The 23,722-nt window shown below is 44.3% G+C and overlaps 1 protein-coding gene and 2 pseudogenes across 5 annotated transcripts in view; 1 reads left to right on the forward strand and 2 right to left on the reverse strand.

Moving 5' to 3' along the window:
* Positions 1-20,640, reverse strand: part of STARD9 (StAR related lipid transfer domain containing 9) — a 151,991-nt gene extending 131,351 nt beyond the window's left edge. For 2 of the 4 annotated variants that reach the window (XR_004274972.1, XM_032297823.1), the window contains exons 1-3: positions 20,502-20,640; positions 12,868-12,937; positions 10,294-10,410 (exon numbers count right to left, since the gene is read on the reverse strand). Coding sequence is in view for 1 of the 4 variants with exons in the window: in XM_032297823.1 (XP_032153714.1) it covers positions 10,294-10,410; positions 12,868-12,937; positions 20,502-20,548 (234 nt within the window). In the remaining 3 variants the exon portion in view is untranslated. Of the gene's footprint in view, positions 1-943; positions 3,161-10,293; positions 10,411-12,074; positions 12,157-12,867; positions 12,938-20,501 lie in introns of those variants that run through there. The other 2 variants (XM_032297826.1, XM_032297827.1) reach the window with 2 other exon arrangements.
* LOC116564566 lies at positions 14,896-15,503 on the forward strand (annotated as a pseudogene).
* Positions 20,641-22,292: 1,652 nt separating the features above from the next.
* LOC116564564 lies at positions 22,293-23,531 on the reverse strand (annotated as a pseudogene). The gene has a single exon (XR_004274973.1). The product of XR_004274973.1 is annotated as a gem-associated protein 8 pseudogene (transcript).
* Between the last annotated feature and the right edge of the window lie 191 nt (positions 23,532-23,722).

Below are 23,722 nucleotides of genomic sequence, written 5' to 3' on the forward strand. Positions count from 1 at the left end.
CTTTCCCTTGTCTCACTAACAGAAAAATCCACATAAGCTTTGGCATTTTTAAGAGATTTCTCTAGTTTCCACTGTTCGTTTTTGTATAGGCATGTGGCACCAGCAGCAAGCATTGTCAAGAATCTCTTTCATGTTTCTATGAACCTGAAAACTACTCTTTAAGATTCACAGTCAAGTTTCTAAAGAGGGAAAAAACAAGTTAGATTAAGCCAAAAGAATGACCTACTCCTTTAAAATCCAGCTCACAGACATGTTTATGGAACCAAACAGCTGTGCTGCTGGCAGAGGGACATACTGAAATGAAACACTCATGGTAACCCCTCCCTTCCCCCACTCAGCTCTGCAGAGCCCCATCCAATTACTGCACAAAAAGGCTTTTTCTTATAAACTTCTATCCCTTCTACTTCTGTCTCCATCTTGGTTGGGAAAAAAAAACAGCACTAGTGATGGAATGTACAAAGCTCTGAAAATATTCATAAGAAAATGCTTTGAATCCACATGCTCCCCAGCTCCCCTAGGTCATACATGCATAAGAAAAAGGGGATGCACAAAGAAGCTGATAGGCATCTGTGGTTCTCTAACTTAGGCAAACTATGAGGCCTTCCCAAAACAGGCAGTGAGATTCAAGAATGCAGAGTCTTGTCTTGTCATTCACCCATTGAATGATTAATTAAATAATTAATCTAATGACTGATAATTGAAGATGTGCTGCACTGGAAATACAGGAATAGAGTTTTATGTGGTATAGTATGTGAGTGCTTAGACCATGGAGTCACACAGTCGAGGTTTGATTGCTGGTTCCATCAGTAATGTATGGCCGTAAGCAAGAAAACAACAAATCTGAGCCTGTTCCTGCCCCTAAAATAGAGATAATATCGACGGTAAAAAGGGATACAATCCTAACAGTACCCACCTCTCTGTGAGCTCTCAAATTCCTCCTCACCTTAGTTTGTTCTTCATGTTTCCCTCTCCTTTAGCTCCTCAAAGGTCCCTCCTCAGTTTCAGTAATTCTTCCAGCTTCTTTCCCCTTTCCCCAAAGCTTTCATCATTCACACTCCAAGTTCAGCAGACACAATAAAAGTAGTGAGGGTCACACTCCATCTCTCCACCTCATCCTGCTTACTTTCTGAGGCAGATGATAGATCACTTGTTTTCCTTTTGTAATAAGGTTGATATTTCCCAAACAGAAATGTTACTTTTATGGCACCAGTATCTAATCACACTTGGTCACATTAGAGAACTCATAACAACGGTTATGCATACTTCCCCATACTACTGGATGGCAATAGTGCAATTTCCTCATCCCAGGAGACTACAGAGCCAAGGACAGGTCAGATCTAAAGAACAAGATCTTTCCTGCTAGTGGCACATTACCTGTTATGCTAGGACCACTGTGTTGCAGTTCATGGCCCCTACCATTATAATAAACAACAGGATTTCCCAACAACATCAAGAACAATGCTGGACTGGCCAAAAAGAAAAGAAACAAAAATATTTTGTCTCTCTACACCTTCAATTTGAAAATAAGTATCTTGAATCATCTCTAACGTTTCTTCCAATTTTAACATTCTGGAATTCTAAAGTCAAGCTATTCAGCTACCACAATCAAGATTCAAAAACTCTGTACCACTTACTCTTCATGTCCCAATTATGTACAAATTTCTGTGATTTAGCTGAAGTCTTATCTCTTATCCTAATGAAAACAAAGACCAGCTGGTTCTCATGTTCCAGAAACTGTAAAACTCCTCAGTTCAGTACTTAGGGAGCATTATCACCTCGGCTTTCCCATCTCAGGATCAACATTCCCTCATTGAATAATCACATGCGGAACGCCCATGAGGCGTACTACACTAATAGTGGCTCCTCTTGGTTCTTGCAGTCCGGCCCTGTAATCATTTGGGGGAGTATGTGTGGTTTCCCTCTGAAGTCTCTCCAAGTTCCTGACATCCTCATACTGAAGTCCAGAACTGGAAAAGATATTCACCAAACAATCTATAGCACTCTCTTTTCTCCATTTGTCTCTCACTCTTACTTGCTCACTCTCTCTCAGGGCTCTTTGACAGTAGGTAATGATGTATTCTGTATGTTGTTCAGTGTTTAGTATATTGTGGAGACAAAACAAATATTAAAACAACAAGAAGGGCAACCATATTACTACTAAAATACTTTCAATTTTAGATTCAGTGGTTATTTTGAATTCAGACAAAAATCTCCTGCTCACTCCCATGATTTTGTGGGGTTTTTTTTTTGGGCGGGGGGTCTGGAAATGTTACAAGTGTTTTAGCTAAATAACAGACCATTTTAAAATAAAGATTTCCAGAAGAATAGGAGCAACTGTTTTTCATGAAGGGTACCACGGTGGTTATCTTTTTGTTCATGGACGTGTTTTTTATTGACTCAGTATGCATTTGTTTTAAACAGCCACTTTCAGGCCCTGGTGGGTAAAGCTGAGCTATGCTCCTCATGGAAAGTTTTACAAACACAAAGTCACCCAAACACAATACACTTGAGCAGAGGACTCCTGCTCCAACAGATGTTCCTCACCAAGAGGAAGGGAGGGAAGTTAGTTTTCCAAATGGCGCAAGATGGTCCCAGAAGGGATAATAATCAGATTCAGAAAAGAGATTTCCAAATCTAGTTCAACTCAGAAAAATATCATGAGCCTTGCTTCTCTTGTACTATGTATGATAATGGTAATCACAGCAGAGACCCAAGGCAAAGCACTCATAAACTCATTTAACATGTAGGTGCCAAGTACTGGGCTGTTCACTTCATATAATTATTTCATTTCCTCCTTACAATAATTCTTTGAGGCATCTCTGTTTTAGACTTGAAGAAACAAGAATGCAAAGAGGTTAGGCAAGATGTCCAAAGTAAGCTAGTCAATAAATGACTGTGCCTGAATTCAAATCCAGGTTTAATTTCAGAGATGCAGGTTGACTTTAATACAGATTCAAGCCAGATAAATTACAGGCCAATTTTGAAGAGAAGCTTTCGCTGCAAGTTCAAATATTAACAAATACTGAAAACAGCAGTTAGACCAATCATTACTTGCCTTAAGAATGGGAAGCTGGTCGGGGAGGTGGCTCATGCCTGTAACCCCAGCACTTTGGGAGGCCAAGGTGGGTGGATCACTTGAGGTCAGGAGTTCGAGACCAGCCTGGCCAACATGGCGAAACCCCATCTCTACTAAAAATACAAAAATTAGCCGGGTGTGGTAGCACACCCTGTAATCCCAGCTACTCGGGAGGCAGAGGCAAGAGAATTGCTAGAACTCAGGAAGTGGAGGTTGCAGTGAGCCAAGATCATACCACTGCACTCCAGCCTGGGTGACAGAGTAAGACTGTCTCAAAAAAAAAAAAGGGAAGCTGGTGACACCAGGGTAATGGACAAGACAGGTGCTACAATCCTCTACCACATCCCATTCATTATAATCTTTTCTCTCTCTTTCCCCTTCCCCAGTTTTCTATCTCTTCCTTTTCCCATATCCTTTGTTTTCTTTTTGTACTGTAGCATACTGTTGAATATAAACTTTGTAGTTGGATGATCCTGTGTTGAAATCTAGAACTCACATCTTGCTGTGTAACTTTGGCAGATCACAGAACTTCTGTAAGCCTAAATTTGCTCCACTGTAAAAGGGGGATCAAATTCTCTACCTTTTAGGGAGTTGAAGAAATGATATCAATATACATAAAGAGATAACCAGATCACTAGTAGGCTAATGGCTTTTTTTTTTTTTTTGAGAGTCAGTGAGGTTTAGTGGAAATGACATAAAATTTAAAGTTAAACAGTCTTGAATTTGAATTCTTGCTCCACCACTTACTGCCAAGTCTTATAAACTTTCTGTGCCTCAGTTTCCTAATCTATAAAATGGAGTAAATAAAATAGATCTAATAGAACTCGAATGACATGATAAACATTTACAATTATATCTGGCTATCAATAGGCATCTAACAAATAAAGCTGCCTCTCTGCAGAACTTGGAGTAGCTAACTTGTCCTCCAGTAGTCCCTAGTTGTTGATACCTGATCAATTTGTTCAGGTCTATCACCACTAAGGACCAGGAAGTGCCAAAGCACCAAGGAATTTTAACTTTGAACCTATCTTTTGAGACTGTAAAGTAAATATAAAAAGACAGAGAATGATACAATGCAATGAAAACACCACCATAAGGAAGCCTGGGTCCATTCCAGCTTAAGCACTAACCACCTGTATAATGCTGTAAGTTATGTGGCTGGATCTGTAACATATGAGGGTTGGCCTAGATTAGTGGGTGGTGTCCGGACACTTCGTTTGTTTTTGTTCTGAGACAGTCTCACACTCTGTCGCCCTGGCTGGAGTGCAGTGGTGTGATCTCAGCTTACTGCAACCTCCACTTCCTGGGTTAAAGCGATTCTCCTGCCTCAGCCTCCCGAGTAGCTGGGATTACAGGTGTGCACCACCATGCCTGGCTATTTTTTGTATCTTTAGTAAAGATAGGGTTTCGCCATGTTGGCCAGGCCTATCTCAAACCCCTGACCTCAGGTGATCCACCCCCCTCAGCCTCCCCAAGTGCTAGAATTATAGGCGTGAGCCACCATGTCCGGCCTGGACACATTTTTTAACTATCAAAATTGGGGGACTGCTACGGGAATCAAGTTGGTAGAGGCCAGGAATGCTGTTAAATATTCTACAATCCACAGTACAGAGCCCCACAACAAAGAATTACATGGTCAAAATGTCAACAGTGCTGAGGTCAATAAACTCTGGCCTAGATGACTAACAAATTCTCTTCAAACTCTAACACACTAAGAGGCCATGACGAGGCAGCACTGATATGGTTTGTCTATCTGTCCCCTCCAAGTCTCATGTTGAAATGTGACCCTCAATGTTGGAGGTGGGGCCTAGTGAGAAGTGTTTGGGTCATGGAGACAGATCCCTCATGACTGGCTTGGTCCCCTCCCCACAATAATGAGTGCATTCTTGCTCTGTTAGTTCACACTGGAGCTCACTGTTTAAAAGCATGGCAGCTGGGTATAATGGCTCAACGCCTGTAATCTTAGCACTTTGGGAGGTCAATGGCGGGCAGATCACGAGGTCAGGAGATCAAGACCATCCTGGCCAACACAGTGAAACCCCATCTGTACTAAAAACACAAAAATTAGCGAGGCGTGGTAGTGCACACCTGTAGTCCTAGATACTTGGGAGGCTGAGGCAGGAGAACTGCCTGAACCTGGGAGGTGGAGGCTGCAGTGAGCTGAGATCGCACCACTGCACTCCAGCCTGGGCAACAGAGCAAGACTCTGGCTCAAAAAAGAAAAAAAAAAAAGGAACATGGCATCCCTCCCATTTCTCTCTCTCTCTCTCTCTCGCTTTGACATGACTGTCTCCTTTCCCTGTTACAACTGAATGCTCTCTGAAGCCTCAGCAACAGCATACACTGGCACAATGCTTCCTGTACAGCCTGCAGAAATGTGAGCCAAATAAGCCTCTTTTCTTTATAAATTACTAAGCCTCAGGTATTCCTTTATAACAACACAAAACTGACACAAGCACCAACAATGATCAGGTGACATTCTTGTCAACATCTGTCTCTGAATGGCTCCTTACTATTGATGTTGCTCTAAATTCCCCTAAAGTCAGACATTTAGATCTCCCTCCACATCCACTAAGGAAAATTTAGGTATTTCCCACAGATATTTTGATATCTGAAATCAGTGCCGTATTTCTGAGCAAAACTTCCTTCGTAAGAAGAGGAGACCTAGGGATGAAAGACACGCTGTACTCCAGGGACTTGGTTTCTCATCCTTTGCAGTTAGAATCTGTTCTTCCAGGCTATGAGATTCCTTTTGGGAGAGCAGATGATTTAAATAAGTATGAATCATCTGGGCGCAGTGGCTCACGCCTGTAATCCCAGCACTTTGGGAGGCCGAGGCAGGCATATCACAAGGTCAGGAAATTGAGATCATCCAGGCCTACATGGTAAAGCCTTGTCTCTACTAAAAATACAAAAATTGGCTTAGCGTGGTGGTGCACGCCTGTAGTCCCAGCTACTTGGGAAGCTGAGGCAGGAGAATCTCTTGAACACAGGAGGCAGAGGTTGCAGTGAGCCGAGATCGCACCACTACACTCCAGCCTGGCAACAAACAGAGTGAGACTCCATCTCAATAAATAAATGTGAATCAAGAAGGTCAGGTATGATGGCTCACACCTGTAATATCAAAATTTTGGGAGGCTGATGCAGGCAGATCTCTTGAGCCCAGGAGTTTGAGACCAGCCTGAGCAATACAGTGAGACCACATCTCTACCAAAAATACAAAACTTAACCAGGCATGGTGGCACCATGCCTGTAGTCCCAGCTACTCAGAAGGCTGAAGCGGGAAGATCACTCAAGCTCAGGAAGTTGAGACTATAGTAAGCTGTGATTGTGCCACCCTACTCTAGCCTGGGTGACAGAGCGAGACCTGATCAAAAAAAAAAAAATCAAGGTTAGAAGATGTGACACACACAACAGTAAAGATGAATCTTGGCTGGACACAGTGGCTCATGTCTGTAATCTCAGCATTTTGGGAGGCCGAGGCAGATGGATCACAAGGTCAGGAGTTTGAGACCAACCTGGCCAGCACAGTGAAATTCAGTTTGCACTAAAAATACAAAAATTAGCTGGGAGTGGTGTGGGCATCTGTAATCCCAGGTACTCAGGAGGCTGAGGCAGGAGAATCGCTTGAAACCGTAAGACGGAGGTTGCAGTTAGCCGAGATTGCATTACTGCGCTCCAGCCTGGGCAACAAGAGCGAAACTCCGTCTCAAAAAAAAAAAGATGAATCTCAAATACATCATGCAATGAAAACAGCCAGACTAAAACAGCTACATAGTCTGATTCCATTTATATAACATTCTGAAACTGATGGCAACTGTAGGGATAGAAGACAGACCAGTAATTTCTAGGGGTTGGGAAATAGACTATAAAGGAGCATGAAGCAATATTTGGGATGATAGACTCTTTTATATACTGATTATAGTGTCAGTTACACATCTGAATGTGTTACTGTACACTAAAAAGGTGAATCTGGCCAAGTAGTATATGACTCATGCCTATAATCCCAACACTTTGAGAAGCCAAGGTGGGAGGATTGCTTGAGCCCAGGAGTTCAAGACCAGCCTGGACAATACAGCAAGATCCTGTGTCTAGTAAAAAATAATAGTAATTGTTGAAAAAGAAAAAAAGGCAAATCTTTTACTATATCTAAATTATACTTCAATAGACCTCCCCCCTCAAAATGTGATCACAAATGCTGTGGAGGGCTGGGCAAGGTGGCTCACATCTGTAATCCCAGCACTTTGGGAGGTTGAGATGGGTGGATCACTTGAGGTCAGGAGTTCCAGGCCAGCCTGACCAACATGGTGAAACCCCATCTCTACTAAAATTACAAAAATTGGTTGGGCATAGCGGCGCACGCCTATAGTCTCAGCTACTCAGGAGGCTGAGGCACAAGAATTACTTGAATCTGGAGGCAGAGGTTGAAGTCAGCCAAGATGGTACCACTGCACTCCAGCCTGGGTGACTGGGCAAGACTCTGTCTCAAAAAAAAAAAAAAAAATGATGTGGAGAGGATAAACTGGATTATATCCAAATTCTTTCCCACCCCAAGTCCTGAGATTGTATGGATTCCACCTTTCCTACCTGCAGTGGCCTCAGAGCCATAGTGATCATAGTGATTAGGGTTAAATCTGGGCTCCAATTTCTGTGTTAAAGCAATGAGGTCCTCTGAGTGTATCATGTAGCTATGAGTCCTGTCACCATTCTGGGACATCTGGCTCTACTCCAGCTTGTGATAGAGGTTCCCTCCCTTCTCTTTCCTATCCTGACTCCTGTTGGGACTGATGAGGGACTAGACAATTAATAAACAAGCCAGAAGAAACCTCAGGAGTCACTGGTTTTATCTCTCTGCCCAGACTTCCTGTCTGGATCTCATTTGATGTTTCCATTAAATTTCAAATCAGGCAAAAGAAGAACCATATTTATGAATTTCCCTCCTCTATGGCCTCTTGGGCTTTCAATAGATTTTTTTTTTTTTTTTTTTTTTTTTTTGAGACAGGGTCCTGCTCTGTCACCCAGGCTGGGGTATAATGGCGAGATCTCGGTTCACAGCAACCTCCACCTCCTGGGTTCAAGCAATTCTCTGTCTCAGCCTCCAGAGTGACTGGGATTACAGGTGCCCGCCACCACACCCAACTAATTTTTGTATTTTGAGTACAGATGTGCTTTTACTGTCTTGGCCAGACTGGTCTTGAACTCCTGATCTTGTGATCCACCCGCCTCGGCCTCCCAAAGTGCCGGGATTACACGCATGAGCTACCATGCCCAGTCTTTCATTAGATGTTTATACAGTTAAGCCACATAAATGTAAAATACAGTCCTCACAAGCAAACTCATACTCAAGCTTAGTGATACTAATTGATACATACACATACGCACACACAGACATATATAAAATTTTTAACACATATACATACCCCCTCCAAGATGACTGATTTATCAAATGTTATACAAAATAGTGCATTCTTCTTATGAACAGAACAGTCACACATATGCCATGGCCACAGAAGTCTGAAACAGCATTCAGAATGTTCAGAATGCTCATATTTTCTAATGGGAAGGCCACTGTCTTCTATGCCACAAATATAGTCACAACTGTGGACTGTTATAGGAGTCCCATCTTTCTAACTGAAAGTAAGTTACTTTGCTGATTCTTCTTGGAGTAAGTCAATGGAATGGTTACAAACACTAGTAACCAGATGTCTCATACACACTTGAGTGCTGGGATAAAAAATCAAGGGCTATTAAGCAAAAAACATCACTGAACTTGTTGGAAAAAAAATAAAAAAATAAAAAATCAAGGGCCACAAGACAAGCCTCAATCGGCCCCTGTTCGCATATTCGAAATGACAGAGAAGACTCAGCAGAGGCCAGGTAATATTCACACTGCCCTTCTGTACTGACCATTTACCGCAAACACATTAGGACTACAAAGTTGAGGTACTTATATAACAGAAGATGCCCACTGTATCAGCAAATCCCACAGTGGTGTAGGGTTTTATTTCTATGTGTTCTTTTCAAAAGAGAAGAATGGGGTAATTATACTTCTGTGATTTAGAAATATTCAACCATGCATGGTGCAGTGGCTCACGCCTGTAATCCCAGCACTTTGGGAGGCCGAGGCAGGCGGGTCACAAGGTCAAGAGATCGAGACCAACCCTGAGACCAACAAAAATAGAAAAATTAGCTGGGCGTGGTGGCACGCACCTGTAGTCCCAGCTACTCAGGAGGCTGAGGCAGAAGAATCGCTAGAACCCAGGAGGTGGAGGTGGTAGTAAACCAAAATTGTACCGCTGCACTGCAGCCTGGCAACAGAGCAAGACTCTGTCTCAAAAAAAAAAAAAAAAAAAAAAAAAAGGAAAGAAATGAAATATTCAATCATCACCAGGTGTGGTGGCTCACACATGTAACCCCAGCACTTTGGGAGGCTGAGGCAGGTGGATCGCCTGTTGCTGGGAGTTTGAGACCAGCCTGACCAACATGGTAAAACCCCGTCTACTAAAAAACATAAAAAAATTAGCCGGGCCTGGTGGCGCATGTCTGTAAGCCCAGCTACTTGGGAGGCTGAGGCAAGATAATCACTTGAACCTGGGAGGTGGACATAGAGGTGAGCCGAGATCAAGCCATTGCACTCCAGCCTGGGCAGCAAGTGTGAAATTCCATCTCAAAAAACAAACAAACATATATATATATATATATACACACACACACACATACAAACATATATATATATATACACACACACACACACACATACATATATATACATATATACATATGTGTATGTGTGTGTGTGTGTATATATATATACATATATATACATACACATATATATAAAATTGGTTTCAGACCAAAGTATTATTAAGAAATAGCCAGGGCTCAGATTACATGTTAATTTCCCAATGATTATTCAGTTATGAAGAACCGAGGAAATACACGATAAGATTACTGCATTTGAAATAAGCTTCTTTTGTTAATGCTACCATTAAAATGATTATTTGAAAAGGCCAAGGATTTCTTGATGTACTGAAGTTTCTTCCTTTTGGAAATCTGTTAGTTGTATTGAAATTTTCTTAAAGTACCAATTAGAGGACTTCCAATCTGTACAATTGTGCTATAATAACCTTGAAAACTATCTTTATAATAAACATCTTAAACATTATACATAAAAAAAGGACTGAGGAGAGTGAAAGAAAAATGATAAATGACATTACCACATCTTGAGATGCATACTGGGGATCCTCTGGATTGACTGACCAGTAGCAGTAATCGAAGCCAAATGCTACAACCTTCTCTCGGGAGTCCCCAAAGCCATCTGGTCGACTATCCACCTAAAATCAAACATAGGTTCCAGTGTCTTTTCTATCATAATGTTAGAATCTGGCTAGTAGCACTCAATCACCCTCTACCAAAGCTAGAGAAACTTGGACTGGTCATGAAACTATTTATGATATCTTTCTGAAAAAGAAAAAAAAAAAAAAAGGTAACCATTGTCCCCATCTTATTAGGTACAAATAAAGCATAAAGAACTAAATTGTCTGTCATACTATCATGCATCTGCCTACATATGAACCAACTATATGACACATGGTAAATCTTGGGAGAGGAACCCTCTCCTCTCTGGGTATCTTATCACTACAGGTTGAATATCCTTTCTTTGAAATGCTTGGAACCAGAAGTGTTTAGGATTTTTTCGGATTTCAGGTTTTTTTAGATTTTGGAATATTTGCATACACATAATGAGATATCTTGGGGATGCATCCAAGTCTAAACATGAAATTCTTCTGTTTCATATACACTTTATACACATAGCTTGAAGGTAATTTTATACAATATTTTTAATAATTTTGTACATGAGGCCGGGCGCGGTGGCTCAAGCCTGTAATCCCAGCACTATGGGAGGCCGAGGCAGGTGGATCACGAGGTCAAGAGATCGAGACCATCCTGGTCAACATGGTGAAACCCCGTCTCTACTAAAAATACAAAAAATTAGCTGGGCATGGTGGTGCGTGCCTGTAATCCCAGCTACTCAGGAGGCTGAGGCAGGAGAATTGCCTGAACCCAGGAGGCGGAGGTTGCGGTGAGCCGAGATCGCGCCATTGCACTCCAACCTGGGTAACGTGAGTGAAACTCCGTCTCAAAAAAAAAAAAAAAAAAAAAAAAAATTAAAAATAATTTTGTACATTAAAGTTTTGGCTGCAACCCGTCACATGAAGCCAGCTGTGAAACTTTCCACCCATGGTGTCATGTCAGCATTCAAAAAGCTTCAGATTTTGAAGGATTTCAGATTTCAAATTTTCAAATTAGGATGCTCAACCTACATTATTTCTTTTCTAAGCATTTCTGTAGAGGATACTGGGAGGGCATGAGTAATTTGGCTACGGTGCCTGACAGGCTCCATCAACATGAGGCTTTCACTGAGGTTCCTGGAATATTCAACCTCTAATTAGATACCAAGTCCAACAGAAGTGCCAGAAGCAATCTAGCTGCTGAAGGTAGATGAGAATGGAGTCAGAGCTTGGTCTTGCACTGATCTCCAAGTACGAGGGTGGATGGCATTATACACAGAAATGCCTTATCTTATAAACTCTGGACAGGGAAGGAAAGACAATCCTGCCACTAGCCATCATAAACTACAGAAGAATGAGGTTGCCAGAATTATTAAGAGATTCTTTGTGGATAACTGACCTCAGGGAAGTAAGCAGCCAGGGAGGTGTGCAGAAGTCAGATTACAGTTTGATCTTGGCTGAGACTTATTCTTAAGAACCAAAAACATGAGATCTTAGAACAAAGCAGCTGAAGTGATTAGGCAACAGATATAAATAAGAGACAGCAGAGAATAAAAGGTCCTTTGTCCCTGGGGAGCCCTGTTGAACATCTGGTAGGTCCCATGCTTTTTTAGCAGAGAACTACTGACAAGAGGAAACAGATCACATCACAGGAGTAACAACAGAGCAGGCACGGCTGTGAAGACTGGGGTCCAAGGAACTCTCACTTTTGCTAGTTTCCTCAGCTCTCAGGAATGCTAAGTACCACCTGCAAGCTGACAATAGCAGTAGTCACATGGTCAGCTTCCCCTGTCTCTCTCTCCACTCCCCAAGGCCCAGAAAGGAAGAAATCCTTCCATCTTCTGCTTGCCTAGTAAGTAGAGGAACAGGATGGAGAAAATTAGCCCTAAGGGAGAGTGAGGGGTATGAAAGGAAGTTTCCAGTGTCTGTCCAATTATGACTCAAAGTTCAGTCAAATCTGTGAAAGACAATTTGTAACAAAATCCAGGCTAGTGACCAACTCCTTTCTGGGATCTGAAAGATGTTACTTGAATCTCAGTATAGTCAAAATAAACCCTGCATTATCAGGTGCAAACTAAAATCCCTAATAATGCCTTTAGATAAAGTGATATCAACTGAAAGGGTTAGGACAAAGTTTAACTGGTGGTCAGGTGAGTTAAATAGAATTTAAGTTATTCTTAATCATTTTGCAGTACGATTTAACTATTGCCCCCAAAATATCCCCCGAGTTTACTTTCAAAACATCTACCAACTAATTTCCAAAACAGTTGCATTCTATTTGATAAAACTTAGGCTGAAGCAGCCAAATGCGCTGCACTTCTTTCTTGGTTCATTTCTTAATTTGGTTTATGACTGGGGTAAGCTCTTCCTACTACTCCCCTTATGTGCCCTTTCCTCCTCAATTCTAAATACAATCACATAAACACCTTCAGCCTGGAAGCCCCTGTAAAAATATTAGTTTCTAAGTGGAAAGAAAATGAAAAACAATTTCAGGCTTACCTTTAAATTCCTGATTTTTGCCACTTTGCCATCGACTTCCACAATAATTCTTCCCCCTTCTTTGGTCTCCCTAGAAACAAGACCCAAACTCAGAAGAAATGTTGCTTTTTAAAAAAAAATCAAGAAAAAAGAAGCTGAAACAAGTGCTAGTGGGACAAAATATTTCCCTACCTTTGTACCCTTACGAGGAGTGTCTGTCTTCATAAACGGCTATAAGCATCATGTCAAGCAGTCAGCTGGCATGCTTCCTTGAATCTTTACAATTTGGCTCTGGAACAGCTCGTATCACTATTTATTTAGTACCCACTATGTGTGAGGCACAGTATTAGGTGCACTACCTAATACAGTGCCTCACACATAGAGGGTACTAAATAAATAGTATTAGGTAATGCATCTAATACAGTGCCTCACACGTAGAGGGTACTAAATAAATAGTTCTTCATCTTATGCTATCCCCCTACATACCCTCCTGACATAGATTCCTAACATATCATTTTTACAGATGGAGAACTAAAGCTGAGGGAAATTATGTAACTTGTCCAAGGTCACAGAGCTATCAGTGGTAGAGCTAGGGTTTAAACTAATATTTGTCTAAACACGAAGCCTAGGCCCTGAATAATACTTTAGAATTCAGGCTTAGAAACCCTAGAGAGTGCTGGGAGCAGTGGCTCACACATATAATCCCAACTACTTGCAAGACTCAGAAGCAGAAGGGCTGCTTGAGCCCAGGAGTTCAAGGCTGCAGCAAGCTATGATCACGCCACTGCACCCCAGCCTGAGAGAGCAAGATCTCAACTCTCAAAAGAAACGGAAATCTAGAGAGCATCCTTGGCCCAGCATATAACATGGCATCATCTCTCTTTTTCTCTAGGATTTTGAGCATGAATATTGACCAAAAAAAAAAAAAAAAGGATTGGAGTCCTCTCTGCTGAGACCCTGAGAACATATTTCTCAAGTCCTTTCCTTACATCTTCTTAAATGAGAAGGTGAGCCAAGATCCTCAAGAATCTTCCTATGTTGCAGGTATGTGGAAATACTGCTAACCACTAAATAATCTCTACACTCACTTTAATGGGCTTAATCCAGATGACCCAGTACCTGATCTTTTTACATAACATAAATAACCACACAACCACAGTACTCATGATCAAAATGTTAACAGATGAGAATTAAATTAATTAGCACATCCTCCACTACAATGAAAGTTATCAATTAAATTACTCCCAACCTAGAACCTGTAAGTTGAGACAGTACCTTCAGTCTTATTTTTTTTTTGTTTCCTCAGGCTTCTCAGGCTGTAACCTAGACAACTGGGGGTAGGAGAAGCACATTGAGACAGCTGTCTTTAGATTTAATTTTGTTTATTGATTTATTCAGAGACAGGATCTCACTCTGTTGCCCAGGCTAGAGTGCAGTGGTGCAATCACAGCCCACTGCAGCCTCAATGTCCTGGGCTTAAACAATTCTTCCACCTCAACCTCCCAAGTAGCCAGGATTACAAGCACGTGCCACCATGCCCAGCTAATTTTTATTTTTTGTTGAGACGGGTTGGTATTGAACTCCTGGGTTCATGTGATTCTCCTTACCTCAGTCTCCTAAAGTACTGGGATTACAGGCCTAAGCCGCGGTGCCTGGCCTCTTATAAATCTTTTAAAAACCAGGCAGCCAAGCACAGGGTTCGGAGAATTAAAAATTGTTGTAATGTATTCTTTTATCGAATGTTCATAAAAACTACTGAAGTAGTTATCCCTATTTCACAGAGTTAAACAACAACCAAAAGCTTCGGTTCGTCGTCCTGGCCGCGGCCGAGGATGCTGGCCGAGGCCAGAGGATGGGGCGTGGGAGTGGGGGTGGGGGAAGCGGGGGCGCTGCGAGGGCGGCGGCAAGAGCGGAGCGGAACGAGGGACCCAGAGGAAGCCAGCGAGGAGCGCGCTTTTCCGCCTGCCTGAGGAGCCTGAGCAGCCGGCCTCGCCGGCCCGCCGCCGCCACCCTCCCGCGGGACAAAGCCGAGAGTCCGCGCCCACAGCCATGTCCTCGTCCGCCGGCAGTAGCCACCAGCGACAGCCGGGCCATCCCCACCCGCACCGTGGCCATCAGCGACGCCGCGCAGCTACCTCATGACTACTGCACCACGCCAGGGGCGACCCTCTAGAATCAGTTATGACAAAGTTTCTGTTGGATCGTCGCAATTCTCCCGTGGCTCAGACCCCACCCTGACATCGGCCCAATATCCCAGGTGTCACTAGCCTTGGTACCTTAATTGAAGACTCCAAAGTAGAAGTAAACTTTGGAGTTTACTTAATTTAGTTAATTTAAACTTCAACAATTATGACAGGTGACATGCAGTTGGGGATGATGCTCAGTTGGAGATTGACACCAGACTCTCTGCAAGGATTAGAAGAAAAGCAGCAACACTGATACCCGTGTGCACCTGATTTGGCCAATAGGATCAACAGTGAAAAGACCGAAGAGGCAATACCAGCAGTCCCCATTTCAGTCTCCACCTCCCCCTCTTCCTCTGGGTGCCAAATGACGAGAAGATGAGCTTCATCCGGCCACTTGGCCCTGACTCCTGTTCCCCTTCCCAGTTAAACAGGTTAGATCAAAGGCCCATCGTGTATTTCTGTAGAGCTAAGTAGCCCTTAGAGGTTAAACTCCAGCTTTCCTAGTTGTTTCTTTATTGGGAGCTATCCTCACACCCCACAATTTTGCCCCAAATCAAGTATCAACCTACCAACAACTGCCTGGTTGGGAAGTCTGGGGAAGGGATATATACGCTTCGTGGGCCTAACACCATTCATATTCCTTACCCTCTGTCTCTCCTCCCTGTATCCCACCTATGGTTCAGTGTTGCAAGAGTCTCGGCTTGAGGTCTTTAAAACCAGCAAGGGGAAATGATAAAAAGAGAGCTGCTTTCCCTTTTGCCTTGAGATATTTGTACCTTGGAACAGAGCACAGTTTGTGAGAGTCTGGTAGCATTACCCTGTGACACTGTTTTGAGGTCCACTTTCCCTCTTTCCTCTGGAGGAGTTTTGTGTCTCTGGTATTACAGTCCATCTTCCCATTCTTTTGCTTAGCACATTTGTGCAGATATTTTTAACTCTGTACATCAGAAGAGAACCCTTGGTAACCAGTTTTGCTCTTCTTCTGCCATTCCCCCCTGCTTGTATCTTGTTGCTAGCAGAGTCCTCTTGTACTTCGGGGAAGCAAAGTGATTTTGTCTGGTCCTAGAGCAGGTCCATACCAAGTAATAGATGCACTTTAGCTTCCACTTGGTGGGTAAGGTCTGATCATAGTATTCTCTCAAATAATGCCTAAGATTAACCTATGAAGAGTGTTGACCCATTTGAGTACCCAGTCCAGTGAGCATTGTGATAGTTGTTCTCAGATTGCAGTTTCTTATAAGTTTGAAGATAATTTTCAGAATGTTCTTAGAAAAGAACAGCATTTTTTTCCTTTGTGGATTTGCTTTGTTTGGCTGCTGGAATAGATAAGCATGGGCTTAAATATGTGTTCCTCCCAGTTTTCTTGCCTTTCCTATTCTACTCTGAATTTCCCTCCCTACCTCCCTCACTGCCTTCCTCTCTCCTTCCTTTCCTTCCTTTTTCTCCACCAGGCCATTTAACAAATTTACATCAAAGATACCTCAAGTGTTGGTATCTGAGAGTATCTGTCACTCCTCTTATCTGAGAAGTGATATTTTATTTTTAAAATGACTACATACAGACCTATCTTTACATATGTTTTCAGTACAGCTTTGAACGGCAACTTTTTAATTAAACACTCCAGTGTTAGGAACGTGAGAAATGTTCATAGGTGAGTCTGCTGTTCTATGTCACCATCTTTTGTCTCCCCTAGTCCCCCAGGAGCTCTTTGCTTTCCCCTCTAGTTTTGGGTGTGCATGTTTGGAGTTTGTAGTGGGAGGTTTGTAAAGCTGGAACATTCTGCCTTGCTATGGGTTGTTCATGAAAGCCTTATTCTTTTCTCTGACCCTTTAGCTTTTGCATTCACCCTCCTTACCACCTACCTCTTCTGGGGCTATTGACCAGCATAATTCCGGGAGAATGACTCCCCTCATGGAAAGACTAAAGCATCCATCCCCTCATAGTTATAGTTAATTAGTCACTGGTGTCCTGGGAATTTCTGGTTGGATTTGGTGCCCTGAGCTTTCTTATTAAGAAATCAGATTCCAGGGTGAGAGTAACAGACCATTTGGCCAAGAAAGAAACCTGTTTGTTCTTCTTTTGAACTATGAAAAGACCCTGTTTGTGATACATTTTAGAAAGAAGAGAAGATGGATGTCTGCAGAACTTTGCTCTGTTTTCTGCTACAAAAATGTGAATAGTTCAAGGTGAAAATGTTTTGTAATGGTTGACGTCTCTCAGGAGTAAGCTGGATCTCCAATGTTTTGGGGATGCATTTAATTGCAAAAATTGATCATCAGAAAAGTATATTTTGTTTGCTTAATATATTCCTGTTCCCACCTATCTCTCCAAATTTCGTTTTACATATTCTCGGAAAAACTTCAAAAAAAACAACAAAAAAGCTATATAGTGGGTTAAGAGTAAGTTTTGAGAGGGCAAATAGTTTTCTAGAGCCTACAGTATTGGCAGAACAGATGTGTTCTCATGGTTAATTGGGATAGACAAGGGGCAGCAATGTCTTTTTTTTCTTTTTGAGACAGTGTCGCCCTGTTGCCCGGTCTGGAGTGCAATGGCAAGGTCTTGGCTCACCAAAACCTCTGCCTCCTGGGTTCAAGTGATTCTCCTGCCTCAGTCTCCCGAGTAGCCATCACAGGCTCCTGCCACCACACCCGGCTGTGTATTTTTTAGTAGAGATGGGGTTTCGCCATTTTGGCCAAACTGATCTTGAACTCCTGACCTCATGATCCACCCACGTTGGTGCTGGGATTACAGGCGTGAGCCACCACACAGCCTTTTTTTTTTTTCCCCCCCAGACTGAGTCTCACTCTGTTGCCCAGGCTGGAGTGCACTGGTGTAATCTTGGCTCACTGCAACCTTCACCCCCCGGGTTCAAGCGATTCTCCTGCCTCAGCCTCTCGAGTAGCTGGAATTATAGGCTTGCAGCACCACACCTGGCTAATTTTTGTATTTTTTAGTAGAGATGAAGTTTCACCATGTTGGTCAAGCTGGTCTCGAATTCCTGACTTCGTGATCTGCCCACCTCGGCCTCACAAAGTGCTGGGATTACAGGCATAAGCCACTGCGCCCACACATGGTATAGCAATTTCATAATGAGATATGGAATTTCAGATTATGGGAAAGTGTAGGTACAGGGGAGGACATCAAAACCGTTTCCTCTACAGCAGTATCATTTTATTGAGGATTGGGTTGGGCATGGTGGCTCACAACTATAATCCCAGCACTTTAGGAGACCGAGGTGGGTGGATCACCTGAGGTCAGAAGTTCAAGACCAGCCTGGTCAACAGGGTGAAACCCTGTCTCTACTAAAAATACAAAAATTAGCTTGGCATGGTGGTGGGCACCTGAAATCCCAGTTATTCAGGAGGCTAAGGCAGGAGAATTGCTTGAACCCAGAAGGCAGAGATTCCAGTGAGCTGAGAGGGTGCCACTGCACTCCAGCCTGGGTGACAGAGCAAGACTCCACCTCCCAAAAAAAAAAAAAAAAAGACGGTCAACTCTAGTCCTACTGAATAAATGGGCACTTGAGACACAAGTGCAACTTTTCTGTAATCTCAGAAAGAACAGTAGGTCTAATGAATCAAATATTGGCTCTACCTACTTTTAGAACTTAAGCCAGACCATTCTGTCATCTGGAAAAACAAAAAATTAAAGCTTGGGCCAGATGGTCTGTAAGATTTATTCCTATGTACAACATCAGATCCAATGACTCTGTCAACTAAATCTGTGCCAATGACTTATTTGAAAGTTGGAACAAACAGTATAATCAGCAGATTCCCCACATTCAGATAAGTCTCAATGAAGACTGAATAACACATCCTGAAGAATAGCTGCCATCTCTGCAGGATTCTGTGAGACGAGGGAAGTGATCCGGACCTCTTGGCTGGGTTTATCTGTATCTGCTCCTGAATCTTCAGCCTGCTACAATCTGTTCACACCTGCGTATCTACAGTCTTGACATCCTACCACTTGCTGCTCAAGGCTCTTAACCTGAGCTAAAAGTAAATTGTGCTTTTCTTTTCCCTTCATTTTTGTTTGATATGTTACTCTCTACTGCAGCTGCAAGTAAACCAATTTCAACACCACTTTCTTAATCTAATTCATGCTATTATAAATTCCTAGTGTCCAAGGAACTGAGAAGTTACTGCTAGAAGTGGTCAATATTGTCATCCTGAGAGCACTAAAGGAACAGTTTTGCAAAAACAGAATATACCAGAGGCTACCTCCAGGGTAGCATCTGCACATATGAAAAACCTGCCAACCCTGAGCTACCACATCCAGTTATGAAGAAGCCATGTGTCACAAGCCATTTACCAATCAAAATGCAGCAGTTCAGGCATCTGCTTTCCCCCTTTCTTCAGTGTACCTCTTTTGCCTTTTTCCTATTCTCTTTAACATTTTTTTTTTCTTTCCAGCTCATTGTTCTTCTCCTTAGTCTGTCAATTACAAGACTTTGCAAAGCCAATCATTTCTATATGAGGACCAAAGTAATCCTCCCTAATGACAAATTTTATTATGGGAGACAGTGTCTTTCTTGATCCTTCTGCCCAATTATCAAGCCATCTTACATCCTGAAGATTTTTAAACTTCCCAAATAATTCCAACATGTGCCTTCTGGTCCTAAAGCACATTCTGCCAGATTTACCTCCCACCACTCACTTCCCTCCACACCAACCACCCCCTCTCCACTAAAACTTAACCTCTAGTCCCTAACAGTCTAAGTTCTTTGCTCTTGGTGGTCTTACTACATAGAGGACTCTTTACACTTTCTCCACCTGTCAACAAACTCTAATTGATCTTTAAAAAGCACTTCATCTGGTGACAAAGAGAAAAAGTTCATAGCCAGACATTGGATGTCTCAAGGGCTGACATGAGAGGTGCGGGATCAGAATAAGCCACGAGGAAATGGACACTGGGGACTCTGAGAGAAGGAAGGGCTTGGAACAGCTTCCCCTACTTCACAGTTCCGTCCTGGATCGTCAGCTGTCGAGCATGGAATAAAACTGCGACCTCTCTGGGCCTCAATTTCCCCTTATGCCTGCACTTTCTGCTTTCTCCACATCTTCGCAGAGAAACCCATGCGCACCCAGGAACACACACCATTCTGCCTCAGTCCTCAGGGGTACTCCCGACCCCCCAAGAAGAGAGAAGAGAATGCCCATCCCTCTCCCAGCCTTTCTAGAAGGCCCAACCCGATGCAGCCAGTCCCTCGAAACTCTTGCTGGCAGGACGCCAGTGACGCTCGCCCGGGGCAGCTCTCCCACGGCCGTCCGGGAACCGCTATCCCCAGGGCACGACGCGAAAGCTCGACGGAGGCGCCGTCCAGCTAGGCATCCAAGGGTTCTGGACCCGACCCCCGGGTCACTTTGTGACCGATTTCTCCGCGCCACAATCTCTGGAGCCGGAGGCGCGGATTTTGCGCTAGTCTCAGCTGCTGTGAAGCCTCAGGCGCACCCTCCCACCCAAACTTACCTCTTGCTGAGGGGCCGGACCCTCACGGCGACCCGCACGTTCGCCATCTGTCTGCCACAACCCAAGTCTGGCAGCTCAGCTCAGCGGCTGCATCCCCGGCCCCCGCCCCAAACCCAGGCACAGCCCCAACTCGGCTCCGCCCGCCCCACGAGCCTCTGGGGACGCCCCCGCCCAGAAGCGAGCTGCCGCCCGAGCGGGGCGGTGCCTGTCGAGCCTCGGCCAATTCTGAGCCCAGTGGGCGGGAGAACTCCCGGCCCCGCCTCCCCTCAATCTTCCTTAAAGCCTGCCGGCTGGCCTTCTCCCAAGCAAGCGCCGCAGCCCGTGCGGGGCGGTTCCCACTGAGTCTCAGCCAGTCCTTAGCCTGGTGGGCAGGAGGACGCCTGGGCTCGCCCCGCCTCGCTCCACCCGAAGTCTTCCTGGGTCGCCCCCGCCCAAGCACGCGCTGCAGCCCGAGCCGGGTGGTGCCAGCCCAGCCTCTGCCAGTCGGTGGGCGGGAGGACGCCCGGGCTCGCCCCGCCTCGCTCCGCCCCTTAGCCTGCCGAGACGCCCCCGCCCATACGCCTGCCCTGCCACGCGGGGCCCCCAGGGCTCGTACAGCGTCAGCCAATCCTGAGACGGATGGGGCAGCGAAGGCGCAGTGCCAAGTCTGCTGTTCCAGGCCCGGCTTACCCAGAAATCGTTTTTGTTCTTCGTCTCGGTGTCCGTGCTATGTAGAGTCAAGTAAATCAGTTAAGTTTTGGTTAAGGTCCGAAAGTTTGGAAAGTAATTTGCTAAATATTTTTATTCGCTGCGTTCCCTTGAACTGTCAATTCTATGGTTAAATTTTCGAGACAGGCCCGGCGCGGTGGCTTACGCCTGTAATCCCAACACTTTGGGAGGCTGAGACGGGCAGATCACCTGAAGTCGGAAGTTCGAGACCAGCCTGCCAGCCTGACCAACATGGTGAAACCTTGACTGTAATGAAAATACAAAAATTAGCCGGACGTGGCGGCATGCGCTTGTAATTCCTGCCACTTGGAGGCTAAGGGAGGTGAATCACTTGAACCCGAGAGACGGAGCCCAGATTGCACCACTTTACTAAAGCCTGGACGACAGATTCCATCTAAAAGCAAAATTAAAATAAAATAAAAGGCAGTCCCTTACTGGCAAGGTACTTTCTGACATCAGGGACAAAGCACAGATGGAACCAATCTAGGAAAAGAGTTCTTGTCCAGGTCTTCTCGTACAACCAAAAGACAGGTAGCTGGTGTTTATCTTTTCCCTTCTAGGCTTGGGGGTTAGCAACTATATAGGTAAGGGCAGTGCTGATCATAAACCCAGCTGCGTTTGTACAAAATATTAGAGATAGCCGGGCGCGGTGGCTCAAGCCTGTAATCCCAGCACTTTGGGAGGCCGAGGCGGGTGGATCACGAGGTCAAGAGATCGAGACCATCCTGGTCAACATGGTGACCCCCGTCTCTACTAAAAATACAAAACATTAGCTGGGCATGGTGGCGCGTGCCTGTAATCCCAGCTACTCAGAAGGTTGAGGCAGGAGAATTGCCTGAACCCAGGAGGCGGAGGTTGCGGTGAGCCGAGATCGCGCCATTGCACTCCAGCCTGGGTAACAAGAGTGAAACTCCGTCTCAAAAAAAAAAAAAAAAATTAGAGATAAACTATCTCATCCTGCCCAAAATCCTGGTGCTTGCTTCTGTTCCTTACTAATAATGTCCTTTGTGGCATTTACTTTTCCGGAATAGGGCACTTGCATATGCACCAAAAACCTGCTCAGGCAGATATCCTTTCTTCTCATGATTTCTTTAATGATCTCTAGGAACTTACCTGCTCCCTCTTTGTCAGCAGAAGCTGCTTCTCCTGTTATTTTGACATATTTTAAAACAATCCTTTCCAAATTTATCAAACCATTCTTTGCTGGCATAAAATTCTTTTTGTGTTTTTTTTCCAGGCAAGAACTTTAATGAACTGAGCTGTTACTGACAACATAAAAAACCAGTATAACATGTACAAAATTCTTTTATGTCAGGAGAAAACTTATCATGTTGGCAACAGAACATGTCCTGCTGACCTCCAAGTGGCTGGCATAGTTCATCCACCCCATGACAGGCCCACTGGGACTGTGGTGAACATACCTGTACCTCAGCACAAAGTTCCCTCTCTCTGAGAAATGGACATAAGGAGAGATGAAGAGCATGTACCCAGAAGGAAGAGGGAGAGGCTTGGGGCCCTTTGCCCCAAGCTCAAAACTTCAGGGGGATGACCGCCCAGTACTTGGGCTGTTTTCAAAGGTCAGCTGCACTGTAGCCTCCATGGCCTGGATCTTGGCGGCGCTGTCCCTGTACAAACGCTTCATCTCGGCCTGGCACCACTCACCAGGCCTCTAATTTGGGGCCTCTACTGACTGGCAGATATCGCAGTTCAGGTCATGGTCAGCGTTCACATAGCCGTCCAGGCACTCTGCATCCAGCTGCTGCTGCCTCTGTCATTCTCTGTGACTTCTGGTCTCTGCAAAGTACTGGTGGAGCTCTTCGGTGACTTCCATATTGCTCAGGTCACATTCTACCTCTGTATCTGACTCGGTCTCCATCTCTTCCTCTTTGGACAAAGCTTGGTCTTCTCTTGTGGATGCCTGGATCCTACTACTGTCATGTGGATGGTGCCCAGACCCTCTGAAATGTGAAGAGCTGTAGGGGGAGTCCTGCCAGGCCACATGATGGTCATAGAAAGACTGAGGGTACACAGCCTGGTTACTGTAAGAGCTTTGGGGAAGAAGTGCAGGAGGGAAGTACCATGGAAGACTGAAACACCACAGCCTTCCTGTAGGCATTCTGGTGGCTTTGCATCCAAGCCATTGTTTGATGACAATGTTGCCAGTATCTTGCTTGCATATACCAGATGAGAATACCACTGCCTGGGAGCTTTCAATGTTGATGCTTTCATTGCTGCCATCTCTGATTGTGAAAGTCCAAATGGGTGCCAAAACTCATGGGCATGCAGTTTGCAGATCCTGGGCAGTGGCCAAGCAGGGGCCTAGTTTTCCTTGGAGAGAGAGGGGGCAAAATTCTTTAGCTTTAGATCCTTCACCTTCCTTTTGCTTTAAGCTGTCATATAATGACATTGCTTGTTCTCAAATGATCTTATATAGGTACGTTTTTTTCTTTTCTTTTCTTTTTTTGAGATGGACTCTCACTCTGTCACCCAGACTGGAGTGCAGTGGCACCACC

The sequence above is a fragment of the Sapajus apella genome, unplaced genomic scaffold (assembly GCF_009761245.1).
Source record: "Sapajus apella isolate SASKATOON/1434 unplaced genomic scaffold, GSC_monkey_1.0 scaffold37, whole genome shotgun sequence".
NCBI lineage: Eukaryota > Metazoa > Chordata > Mammalia > Primates > Cebidae > Sapajus > Sapajus apella.